The sequence below is a fragment of the Patiria miniata genome, unplaced genomic scaffold (assembly GCF_015706575.1).
Source record: "Patiria miniata isolate m_02_andy unplaced genomic scaffold, ASM1570657v1 HiC_scaffold_1, whole genome shotgun sequence".
NCBI lineage: Eukaryota > Metazoa > Echinodermata > Asteroidea > Valvatida > Asterinidae > Patiria > Patiria miniata.
Window position 1 is genome coordinate 15,220,373 of NW_024037047.1, and position 13,664 is coordinate 15,234,036.

The 13,664-nt window shown below is 40.3% G+C and overlaps 1 protein-coding gene across 1 annotated transcript in view; it reads left to right on the forward strand.

Annotated features, from left to right (window-relative positions):
* Positions 1–10,623, forward strand: part of LOC119730705 — a 31,857-nt gene extending 21,234 nt beyond the window's left edge. The window contains exon 2 of the mRNA XM_038203710.1: positions 10,538–10,623. Coding sequence (XP_038059638.1) covers positions 10,538–10,623 — 86 coding nt within the window. The remainder of the gene's footprint in view (positions 1–10,537) is intronic.
* Positions 10,624–13,664: the final 3,041 nt, after the last annotated feature.

Genomic DNA, 13,664 nt, shown 5'->3' on the forward strand with positions numbered 1-13,664 from the left:
CAATAACGTTACTTTCAACGAAAAAAAACCCTAAAAAATTATCCCCTAAACTGTCGCCTGTTTTGAATTGGTGACCCAATACTTTTGCACTACAAGACATCATTGCTTCAAATACTATCTGTTTTTTTCTACGTTAAGGTTTGCAAAGGTGTCTTTGATTTCCTTCAGTTCCTGTCCACGTGGGAAAAAAAATTATCAAAGTACTTCGAGCGTGATGCTGACCGATACTTCAGTGGGTCAAACTGGGACTGCAAACATCCATGCTGATTATCAATATTTCATATTTTGAGTGCGCATGCACGCATGCTAAATGAGCGGCTGAAACATACGTGGCTTTGGGCCATTTTCAGTTGTCAACATCATTTCAGAGGATTTCACAACAATCACTGTAGGTAACCGTAAAGCATAGTACCAAATAACTAGACTTGGATTATGTGCAACATTTTATTGATTACTTTTAGACTTTAAAAAACAACAGTTTCACTTTGAAAAGGTTTAGTGCATTTCAAACCGAGTGTTGTAGTCGGGTACTTTTTTCCCGAGTACTGAGTACTGATGAGTTCTTAGGTTATCGAGTACGAGTAGGCCTACGAATACTTGTAATTCCGAACACAAGTGCAGGTCTTTGAGTACGATTACTTGTACATCCAAGTACGAGTATAAGTACTTCCGAGTACGAGTACTTCCGAGTACGAGTACTTGTATTCCGAGTACGAGTACGAGTATGAGTACTTCTTTTTCCGAATACGGCCTAGGGCAAATGGTTTAGGTGTCATGTGCGTAATTGGCCCACGTCGTGTCAGATGATATACACACCCACGCACGGCTAACAATTATACGTTTGTCCGGACGCGCACAGAGAAAAATCAGGAAACTTCGATTTCTCCGCAAACCAATCAACCATTTCAAACTGAAAGTATCAAGTAAATAAGGCCGTGGTAAGTCAGGCTATACCATTTTTTTCTTCGAGTAATGATGATGGAGTACAATTTCGGTACGAGTACTTTGCTGTCCGAGTACGCGTACTGTCATTTCGAGTACGACTCAGTACTTTGACATTCGGGTACAAGTACGAGTGCGAGTAGGCTACTCTGAAACAAGAACTCATAGTACTTAAGTACGAGTACCGAGTACGAGTACTACATCCAATTAAACCACTTAAAAATGAAGCAAAATGGCTGAGTTTTTTTATATCAATAAAAAAATAACATTTGTTTATATCAACCTTGTTCCCCTCCTTAAGTTTTAAGCGCCATTTTCTATAGGTAAGATACTGCTCTCGAAATAAATTGGTTCGTCACTAGTCACTACATATATGGGCAATATGATCTATAACGTTAATGATCAATGATGGTCAATTTGGTTGTGGGCTTGTGCCACTGATCCCGATATGTAAAAAAAAAACACACACTAAAAAAGTTTACTAAGTTTTAGAAAAGGCACATGGGGCCTTCCCACAGTGTCTCTAATTCTAAAAATAAATGACCACCAACCTTTCAAAAAATTACACACGCACTTCATGCTTTCTGCACCATCGCATCCGATTTTTTCCTCAGGTCTTCTGCATGAAAATACATGTATGCACGTACTTGCCCAGTAAATGTGGTCAAATTTACAGGACTACCTCTGTAAATAAAGGCCACACTTGGATCAAGTACCCGAATATGTAGAACTTTGTCAAGATTTTATTTTCACATTTAGACTTTATTTGTAGTTCAATTTCCCTTTAGAAGAACACTCACCCTCTTTAAAGCGATAGAAAATGTGTCCCCCTTTTTTCAGACGTCTATATTTCGTGCAATTTCCAGGTTCGTTTGCACACGTTAGCGTACCTAAATTACACAGTTTGTTTACGCTTTAGAATCACACTTACCCTCTTTAAAGAGAAAGGAAAGTAGTACCCCCTGTTCAGACATCTATTTTTCGTGTAATTTAGGTACGCTAACGTATGCAAACGAACCTGGAAATTGCACGAAAAATAGACGTCTGAAAAGGGGGGACTAATTTCCTATCGCTTTTAAGGGGGGTAAGTGTGCTTCTAAAGCGTAAACAAACTGCAAACAAAGTCTTAATGTGAAAATAAAAACTTAAAGTTCTACATGTTCGGGTACATGATCCAAGTGCGGCCTCCATTTACAGAGGGGAAAGATTCCATATCTGGCTGTCACTAATTTTTCCCTTCAGCGACTTATCAGCCATCAGAAAGTGATAATATGTCCTTAAATGTCAAATTTAGCAGGGAAAATATTGAAGTAGTTACTGAGAAAACACACATTTTCAGACCAGTCTCATACGGTTTGTGCACAGGGTGAAAAGTGTTGGCCTGATATGGGAATCTTTCCGTTCCATATATTTATCAAAATCCCTGGATGAATCGTCCAACAAAGTCAAAGAGCTGTGTTTTATAGTTCAGCAACATCAACTGCAAAATTCAAAGATTGGAATGGCCCGACTATAGAGGGGTCCCACCCATAGTAAGACGCGTATCAGAGCTGTAGGGAATGTTTTATAGTTACACTGTAAACTATAGTTCAGATCGCAAAAGAAAAAAAGATTGGAGTGACCCAACTTTAGATGGGCCCCACCCATAGCTAATTTCAGTGGTCCCAAGTAAGGTCAGACGTGTATTAGAGCAGTAGGGAATATAATGTTTTATACTTACGCGGCAATGTGAACTATAGTTGGGACTGCAAAATATAACGATTGGAGTGGCCCAACTATAGATGGGCCCCACCCATAGCTTATTTCAGTGGTCCCAAGTAAAGTCAGACGTGTATCAGAGCTGTAGCGAATGTTCTATAGTTGCACAACAATGCCAACTATAGTTCGGATCGCAAAATGAAAAGATTGGAGCGGCGTGGCCCAACTAAAATACAAACATTATAAAGTACAGAAGAAGTTAGAAACCATCAGCACACAAATCAAGATGGGTCGATTGAATTAATAAAAAGGCATTCACATCCAATTGTGGCTTAGCCTTAGGAACGATGACATAAAACATATTGACATAAAAAGTCGGACATTTTGAGGGAAGACCCCTTGGTTTATGGGGGGGGGGTGCAAACAAACCAGTCAGCGCGCAGCATGCCCGAAAGTGCTTCCGTTTATTTGCAGCATATGCACCGTCGAACACACTGGAAATATGAATATTCATGAGATTGGAGATCCAATCTTCGAAATTCATTTTCCGCTTAACGTGTCTTTAAAAGTAGGATTTTATTTGAAACAGAGATTAAAAATGGTATAGTTTAATTGTTAAATGATAATAATTAAGTTTTAAGCAACTGCTTTGTGAAATATCGGGAAGGAAACACGACCGTTGTTGTAGTGAATTTACGGTCGGTGAAAATTGTCCTTTTTTCTATACTAAACGAAGTTTGGCAGAATGTTTTGACAATTTGATGAAAAGCGACATTATTAAGCTACCTTTATTTTATAACTTTGGTTCTCTTGAGTATCCGAGGTAGTCAAAAAGGATGTCTATTCCGAGTGCCCATATCACGAAAATAACACCGCTCTGAAAGCACGTGCGCGGCGGATGCACGTGCACTGGATCACAATAAGTAAACGCGGAGTAAAGTCGCCCGACTATAATAAATGGTTGCGTGTCTTTTCGAAACAGGGAAGTAAGACGATGTTTCATGTAAACGCATTAAAAATAAAAGACTAAAAGGGGTCCTACTAAGTGTTTATGCTGGCAATGCAATAACTATTTCTTACCATTGTTGGGATTTATTGGGAGGGGTGGGGGAGTACAAATTCTCAAAATAAATCACAATATTTTTGGTTATATTTTTGGCTTCATCTTTAAGTAGGAAAGTGGACATGAACCTAAAATCAAAAACAAAACATGTATAAAGAATCAAGTCGTCTCTTTTCTTGACTGAAATTCTAGGAAACACTTTATTCATAAAATCACAATTACATACATTCAGCTGCATTTAGTTAAACATTAAAGATTAAGGTATATTGAAACACTTCAATATTTGAACCACTTTCAGTTTCCAAGAAAAAAAAACTTTACAAATGAAAGTTTTTCACAACATGGAATGACTTACAAATATATAACTGAAAAAAAGTGAACATGAAAATTAAGGCACAGTTTCTTTAATGTGTGAGGTTATTAATAATCTGGAAAACACTGATGTACAATGTACATGTACATGTATAGTAACTATACTCTTGCGACATGTATAGACCATGAGCTTATAAAATTCCACAACTTGTCAGCAATTGGTTTTAAGACAATAACAAGATTATTCAACCGCTCCAGTCCTTGGCAATAACAACAATTGTGTTTCTTAAAAATTACAAGGGTAAGAATGCAGGCGTATAAGAACAAATGATAAATATTTAAGATTGCAATGGTTACAAATTAACAAGCAATCAATTTTGTTCAGGCTAGTTTCCAAATCAACGTAAGAAACGCAAAGTGAAACGAAAAAAAAAGGGGAAAAACTGCAGAACAGATAATATGGAAACATTTCTGTCGCCAAAAACTCAGACAGATGCAAACTGTTTCGCAGACGATCAGCAAAGTTGCCAGTGGTTCATAATGTTACGCAGTCTGCGTATTTTCAGAACATCGATATGGACTTCGAGTGCAGTGTACAGTCGTTCGCAGAGGTTTGTGTAGTATTATCGGTTTTCAATATACAGCATAAAGGCTACTGACAAATTTATTAATTTGTGAAATAAAACTGGAAGTTGATATTTGGAGAAATTTGATTGAACTGATTATTTTTTTTTTCAATGTAATGCGTCATCTTGCTTACCAGGCAAATTTACATGCGTTGCAGCCTACACGTCATCAAACAAAACCTGTTGGTGCTTCCAAGTCATCATGCGTTCATTCCAAAACGTGTCCATTACAAAATGTGCGGATCTAGCAATGCTTGTTCTTTTTGCCATGTGAACAAGATGGTGCATAATAAATGTACCATGAAAGTGCTTATTCCTCAGGTTTTTTATCATAAAAACAATACATGCAATATTCCACGCGACATGGCGTACGAATCCCCGGCGCCCGATTCGTCAGTTTGTGAGTTGTTGATCACACGTCATTGAATTAAACATGCAAAATCCGGTTGTACCACAGAAATTGTATAGTTCAATCTAGCCCGACTGCATCTGGCCGTACAGTTCTAACACAAGCTCTGTAGTACGGCCAGACTGTCAATGCTCCCCTACACGCTGAAAGCTGATGTAGCGATTTTGCTACCGATTTTGATCGAGATTATCTTTTCATCCAGGACAGAAATTTCCAAAGTTAAGGTTCCTAGTCGTAGAAGAACTCCTACCTTTTCGAAAAAACGCTCTTTTATCACAAAATCTTCATCCATCTGGCAAAAAGATGACATTCAGTCATCATCGCCCACGCGATTTCAAAATGGCGGCCGCATTGTAATGTATGCATTATGCGGGCGTGCTTGGGCAAGATTCATTTCATGACGTTTCATGACGTTTGTCGGGCGCGCGGCGCGGCTGGTCATACAAACACGAGGTCATGAACTGCATAATGCATATTCATAATCTTGCCTAAGTGCGCCTGCATAATGTATACATTACAATGCGGCCGCCATTTTGAAATCGCATGGAGGAAATTTTTCGGGACGATTTTCGTGGGCGATGATGACTGAATGTCATCTTTTTGGCCAGATGGATGAAGATTTTGGGATAAAAGATCGTTTATTTTTCGAAAAGGTATGAGTTCCTAGGAACTATGACTAGGAACCTCAACTTTGGAAATTTCTGTCCTGGATGAAAAGATAATCTCGATCAAAATCGGTAGCAAAATCGCTACATCAGAGTTCAGCGAGTAGGGGAGCATTGGCGGTCTGGCCGTACTACAGAGCTTGCGATAGTACTGTACGGCCAGATGCAGTCGGGCTAAGTTTAATCCATCCATGGTAAAATAATAGAGTTCCATTGAAATTGGTCATGTTCATCTTCCAGTGCGGATGTTGTTTCCAACTATCTTGACATGGAAAATGGGTAAATCACGCTGCGTACTTGACCTAGGGTATATTAAAGAAAAGAGAAAGGAGAGAAAAATTATAATCTATCAATATACATGTACATTTACTGGGAAAGACCTAATATTATTAGGTTAGTCATTGCAAAATGTTGAAAAAAAGATATGAATCTGGGACTGAGATTAATGTGAGAATTATTTCCAATTTTGTTTGGAAATACTTAGAAAATTAATTTTCTTGATTTTTCATACTCATAGACTTTGTACACAACCGCTGAATTAAGTGGCGCCTGGATACTACATTCTTTCCTAATGCACAGCCTACACTCTAAAAACAACTTATTCAAAATATTGACTAGTTTTCCCAGTTATTGGAAATTGAATAGGAATTTAGTTACACATGCAAAGTTCAATACTATGACTAGAAACGTAGTTGGGTTCGACTCCAATTTCAGTTATTTGCATAACTACTTTTCCAAAGTCAATAATACTGACTGGAAAAATCTAGTCAGATTGACTGATTTTCAGTTGCACCCAGCTGACCCTGAATGGCTAGTCAAATTTGACTGGTTTCTAGTCAAATCTGACTAATGCTTTTTTAGAGTGTACATGCACATGGGATGTATTTGTTTTGTACTTGAGTACATGCAAAAGTAACAGGTAGGAACCTATTGTCGACATCGGTCGCGATGCTCCTACGTACGAACACGTACGTAGTACCAGTAATAGTAATACACACTGCATACATGAGTGACGTCATCCGAATCAGACGTTGCCGACCGAAATCATGCAATTTTCGCGTATATTTCGCAACAAAATATAAATCGCCAACGAAACCTGCAGAGATGGGAATAGTACGGTTTGAAAGCATAACTCTTCAAGAGTCCAGGAAAAGACAAATTTTATCCATCAATATCCCGAGGTAGTCAGGATTACTCAAAACGTGCAGAAAAAAAGGGTTTTCATACCTCATTTTGCAAGCCTAATTAATCACCTTTAAAATAATATAATCACTAAAAAAATGGTATCATTCGACGCCGAAAAAAATATTCTTTCACTCACCCCTCCATGTTGGCCCAACACTGCCGCGAAAACGGGTTTCTGGGCGGTCTTCCAGGGGCACTGCCGAACGCTCGCGAAACCTCGTGAATTCTCGAAGGTCCGAGACCGTACAACCCGCTGCAAATAAAACTTCGCTGTGTGCCTCTTTATCGAGCACGCTGCGCGCTGACTGAAACTGTGTTTCCGGCCTTGTTCTAGCACCAAGGGAGTTCACTGTGTAGTTCATTTAAAATAAAGTCAGGTATTGTCCAGTGGAAAACACAAACCCCCGCACAAATCCATTGGCATTCGCCAGACTCCCTAATTTACTAGCGATACGCTTGTTGTCGCAGCGCCGCAGCGCTGCACGCAGCTGGCCTCCACCCCAAACTCCAAACTATGAGCTCTGTGCGCTACCAAAAGTGGGCGCCCTTTTACCTAGCAACGACGCCCCATGGGCAGAACTTTTCGCTGGTTGACGCGCACCGTTCCTTGTGTGTGACGCACGTACACCAGGGGATTTGTTCTATTTACACGCAGTGGCCGCGCTTCGCGGCAAATGAATTGCAGTCAGGCAAGATGGCGTCGGTCGGTCACCCCCAACTGTACTTCCTTCGCCGGTGATGGGGTACTTGTGAACGGAGCGGATAGTTTGGCCAGCCCAACTGCAGAATAGTTGGGACGATCCCAACTACAGTTGGGGCCGATACCATAGTTGGGGTGTAAGGAGTTCTTTTCAGGTCAGGTCAATGCACTTAATTCTGTCTTGATACAGAGGGCGCCCTTTCTTTCACCACTGGCAACATTGTTATTGTGGCAGTAGGTAATGACCGAAGCAGCTTTTCGTTGATTGTTCGCACATAAATCATCCACTCATTTCTTTAATAATACCAGTTGCACAGATTTTCAACATATTGCATATATCATTTTTAATAATATAACATGTCAGTTTTAATATTAATGGTATTTTAGGTCATAGCTGTTACAAATGTTGACGTCACATGAGGCACATCTCTTAGCCCATATTCAAATAACGTCATGGTGACGTCATCACGCGCGTCACGTGATATCACATTGGAGATACCTAATTCAAAGCAGTATGAGAATCTAATCGCATATTATATGTCAGAGACCATTTGCCAATAATTATTTACAGAACTACACAAAAAAGCATCCTTCCTGGATGGAACAATATACTTGAACTGTACATATATCACGTCACAAAAAAAAGTTACCGAAACAGCCCTGCGTTTGTCCACAAATATAAGTCTAGTACGTTTTGTTTGGCCTTATCTCTACCAGATATGAGATAGCACCGCGGCGCTCTACAATCTTTGATCTCTAGCAGAAGCTTGCCATGATGCATGGGATCCGCCAAGCCCACTGGTGTTAAGCAAAGGGATAAGAGTCACAAACGTTAAGATTGGCTTCAGGATAAAGTCAACGGTGGTTGGGACCAGTCTCTGAAGGATACGGGAATCGTTGAGGAGGGCTGACAACCCGCCAATACAAGGTAAGCGACGTTTCACAATTCAATTGCCGTACATCACCAAAAAAAATCTTAGTTTCATACATTAAATTTCAAAAGTGTTAGCTTATTTCTACATTGATGTTCTTCAATTCAATTAGTCTAAATCTGAAACTCTAGAGAGTTGATCAATGAGATATCACAGATAGTGTTTTGCATAGGCCTAATGAGGCTGATGATTTTGCATTTCTGAGTATTCAGAAATAATTGTGTATTTTACCACTGATGGACCTGAATTTCAAAGGACCTAAATTTCGTATCGATATTTGGTACAATCACTGTATATTTATTAAGAGAAATATGTTTACAAATATTGTCTGAGAACGTGACCAGAAAATATCATCTTTTTAGCATGAGCTTCCTTTTCCTCGGATCTCGATTGGAGGCGCAGAGCCTGTACAGTTTTGTTTGCCCGTTGCAGAATATAATTTTTGTCCCGTTACTCCATGTTCGCAGTCACGATTTTGCTTCGACAAGTGTCCCGAATTTGCTCTTTAAAATTCTAGCCCGTTGAGTTGCGCCAACCACTCTGCACACCCCAGCTACACCACTGCGGTTTGTTTACGATTGGGACCATTTTTTGTCAACAATATCATTTCAGAGATTTTCCAAACAATCATTGCAGATAACCGTAAAGCAGAGTACCAAGTAACTAGACTTGGATCATGTGTAAATCTTTAATGATCACGTTTCAATATAGCAAAGTCCCACTTATTCCGGTTGGGCAAAGTGGGAATTTTAATACAACCCGGGAAAGTAGGAATAGATCCAAAACTTACATATTGACATTTGTACGAAGTTTTAACGTATTTTAATGATTGTCATGCAAACGTTTACACAGAGGCATACAGTGCCCATGCCCAAGAGCCAAACTGTCTATTGTTACATTCCTACATTGCACTACTACAGAACCTGGATAAAGTGGGATTTTGTAAATTTTATGTAGGTAAGGGTGTGGACTTTACCCAATTAGCAATTACATTGAAATTGACGGAAATTCTCACTCTGCCCAGGTTTAGTAGCGGCGCTATGTGCAGCGCTAAATTCCCACTAACCCAGGTTCACGCTAACGGGATCGGTTGGCCGGTTCGAATCTGATGTACATGTACATAGCAGCGGGCACCGCATAAAGTATTATAAGAAGGATTTTTTGTTGGGAGGGGGGAGAGATATAAATCAAATTATAGGTTTTGCCCTTCACCGACGTTAAACACTTTATACTCAGTGTGTTACTGAGTGTGATTGGTCAAGCCTTTAATCATCATATATCGTCATGTCATTCCATCGTAATCAAGAGCCTTAGCAATTAGCAATTATTCTAATCATTGAAGAATCAAGAAGTAAACTTAATAAATCCTAGACCCTGCATTTCATTTTTATAGACTTTGAGCCCCATAGGCCGAGTACAACTTCTGTTTGCCGTTCAACAGTGCATTAACTCAATTGACCAATCAGATACCAGGATTCCCATTATGCAGAGTGTGGATGACTCACATTGTTCTAATGTATTTAATACATACAGTTGGTGACTTTATAATTGCTATTTCGTCACATAGCCCCCCTCCCAAAGTTTTAAGCCCCTGAAAACTAGGTATAAGACAGTTGATAACACTTAAGCTAAAATAAGTTAGACGAACATATTTGACATGAAAAGTGAGGCGGGAACCCCCCGGGCCAACCTAAGTCTGTTCGGATAAATTTGACTCCTAGTGGGGTGAAAACAATCTTCCCAAACCAAGGCTCTTTTCCCTAGACGAGAGATCACTCAGAGCGTCCTTCAAGGCTAAGGGTGCAGGTCCGTTTCGGTGGAAATCTACCGCCCGATTAATGAGTGTTTATTATTTATCTATGTTAATTAATTGCACAGTAAACCTTTAAACAGAAACACCGGAAGCAGAATTGTCGGTAATCTCAAACAACAATGATCGTAATATATTCAACAATAATCAGGTACATTAATTAGGATGTGATTCGGTCGATTGTTTTATTAACAGGGTCCTTAGTTACTGGAGATAGCCCGCTGCTTGCCTATGCAACAACGCACCCAGCATTAAGCACTAGACAACAATCGCAGCAATGAGCAACTATACACAGCGCTGGTTATGAATCGCTAAGTAGTAATAACACAGCATCACAAGCACACAACAGCCCCTTAGCAATGTATACAGTCCTATAGCAGGGTACCCGCTACGCTGTGTGTGTAAGCCAGAATTAAGCTACACATACCAGCGCAACTCCAGTACAGCTACACAGACTTTTACACAAATCGCCTAAGCAATTACACATAAGCAGTGTACAAGTAATTCACATACTTCTCTGCCCGCTGTCGCAGCTACGCTCTAGCCCGCTTTCTCCAGACACCCGGAACTCAACACCTGAAACAGCCGAGCCCCAAAACTAGGCACACATAACGTATCTCACCTAACAACGTTGCACAATCAGTCCGCCATACCTGATCTCATCTAAAACCAGAACCTAAAAGACAGAACCAAAAACAGAGCGTGCTCCCCAGGCACGCATTTAAACACATGTACCAGACACTACGTCATGTCTACAAACCACGTGCATGCACTAATCCTATGGTGCGCTAAACCTATGGGGAATATTAGCTATTCGCGTACGCGCATCAGCCGACGGAGTTCGTAAGCTCCGCCCAGTCACTGCACACAAGTGATTAAGCGTTTGTGCTATGGTATGACGTCACCAACTAAACACTTTCCGCCTCAAAGTCCCGAGCATGGCAGAGGATGTTCCCATACTCTAAAGCCATAATACAAAAATAAAAGGAAAGTGTGACTACATCTTAAGTTCTTCAGAATAATTCAATATAAAACTTAAAGCTTAACTTTCTCTTCAAACACTTTCCGCCACAATAGTCACTCATGTAAACTTTCTATGCACATTCCAATATACTTCTTTGAAACAAAACTTTGAAAATGCAATTATATAAGAACAAGTATGTTTGTGTAATTCGGAACTTCAGCTTAACTCCAGGTTCGACCTCAACTTTTTAATATGAAAAATGCAAACAACTGTATAAAATAATCATCAACTCTTTAAACAATTGAGAAATTGAAAAAAAATATATATAGTTAAACAGAAATACAACTAACGAAAAATGTTTGAAGACAACAAGTTATTAGGTTTTTTTTAACCTCTAATAACTATAAGTAAAACATTAATAAAAATAAACTGTACGGAATACAAATATATTTCAACTCACCTGAGCAGTATTATCTAAGGAAGGTGGAAGGTCCTCTAGATCCCCTCGCAAATGTCGTCGTCGCGAAAAATATATCAAAATGATCATTTTGATGCGATTGACGGTGCATGGATTGGCCGGAGCAGGTTCTGTCGGATGACCTCCGGCCTCCCTGTCGTCGGTGTCCAAAGTTGACAAATCAACCGTCATAGGGGCGCTGTACTCACGGATGAGGGTCTTCAGGCACTTCCCCTTGTCCGTGGATGCAGTCCCACTGGATTCACCTGGGTGAATGATTCCGGTCCCGAGGATGACTGCAGCTCAATGATGGGCTCGAGAGGCAGAGGTGGCATAGGGGAGAGGTAGAGTGTGGATTGGGATGGGTTGTCTGCGGCTTTAGGGCGTGATTCGAGGAGCTCGTGCTGATACCCCGGTGACTCTTGACGTGTCGGTCTCTAGAGTCCCTCCTGTGTCACTCCTTCAGGTGGCGTACGAGGTTAAACTTCGACGTGGTCATTCTACACTCCAGCTGAGGACGGTGGTGTTTCGGCTCATGTGGCTGAGTTCGAGGATCTCAATGCCAGTCGTCGGCTTGTCCGCATCCAGAACTAGAGTGGTTCATCTCCACTGCGTGCTCAAGCTTGGCCTTGTCCGCAGGCATCTTAACTCGTATTTGGAGTCTGGGTGGAATGTTGGAAGAATTACTGGTGGGTTATCCTCGGAATTACTGGTGGAATTATCGTTGGAATTACTGGTGGAATGTCTCATTGGAACGCGATCGGAATGTCAGTGGAGGGTTACCAAAGTCTTGGTGGAATGTGACTGGAACCTTGCTGATTTCTCGCAAGAAAAATGTTGTTGAACCTGTCATTGGAATTGCACTGGAATGTTGCTGGAGCGCCTCACTTTCCACACACGTGGCCCCACCATGCTGCTCTCTCTTACCGTGCTTGGCGACTTTGCCGAGTGCTTCTTGAGTGCTCCACGAACCTTCCTTTCTTTGGACTGCCAATGGCCACAGGCCTCACACTTTGATGCTGTTGTTCGTACATCCTTTGTCGTGCCAGACCAGAAATAGCATCAGCGCACTATTTGCAGTGATTTGTAGACGCCAGGGTGACGTGACACTTTCCAGTCGTGTAATTCCTTGATAACTTTGTCGTGAAATGTGGGCGGTAAAACCATCAGTTTTTCTGCTATATGCCGCGTTTTCCATCCTTCGACTTCCATTGATGTGACAACACACCATATAATTGAGTATGTATGGGCGACCCCCGTGCACCCCCCAAAACTAACTTTTACCATTTTTGGGGGTGCCTTTTAGGGTCCTAAAACACATTTTGGATGTTAACAGGAAAATAAATCCGATGCGAAGGAGATATCGAAGATAGCGGCCAATATGGCCGCCAAAAATGATAAAAACTGGAAAAAAGGCATATATCAGCCAAATAATTTGATAAAAGCATAAAAAGAATGGTTAGTTATATGTTTTAGACCCTCAAAAACTAATTTTTGGTATCCGTTTTTGCTATCATGCTTCAATTTAAGATGGCGGCCAGTTTAGTGGCCAAAATGGCTGCCATAATATTAGTTAAAAAAATGGAAAAAATCACTTATCAGCATTGAAAAGTATGATAAAATCATAAATATAATTGTAAAATATGAGTTTGAACCTCTCAAATTCATTTCAGGTATTACCTTTTTGCTATCATGCTTCAATTTTCTGATGATGGCCAGGATGGTGTCAAATATGGCCGCCAAAATGGTAAACAAAATCGCCAAAAAGTAATATATCAGCCATACAATGTAATAAAAACATCAATAAAGTTGTTTGTTATATGTTTGTACCCTTGCAAATTCATTTCTGGTATCTATTTCATGCTACCGTAATTCAAATTCAAAATGGCGGCCAAAATGGC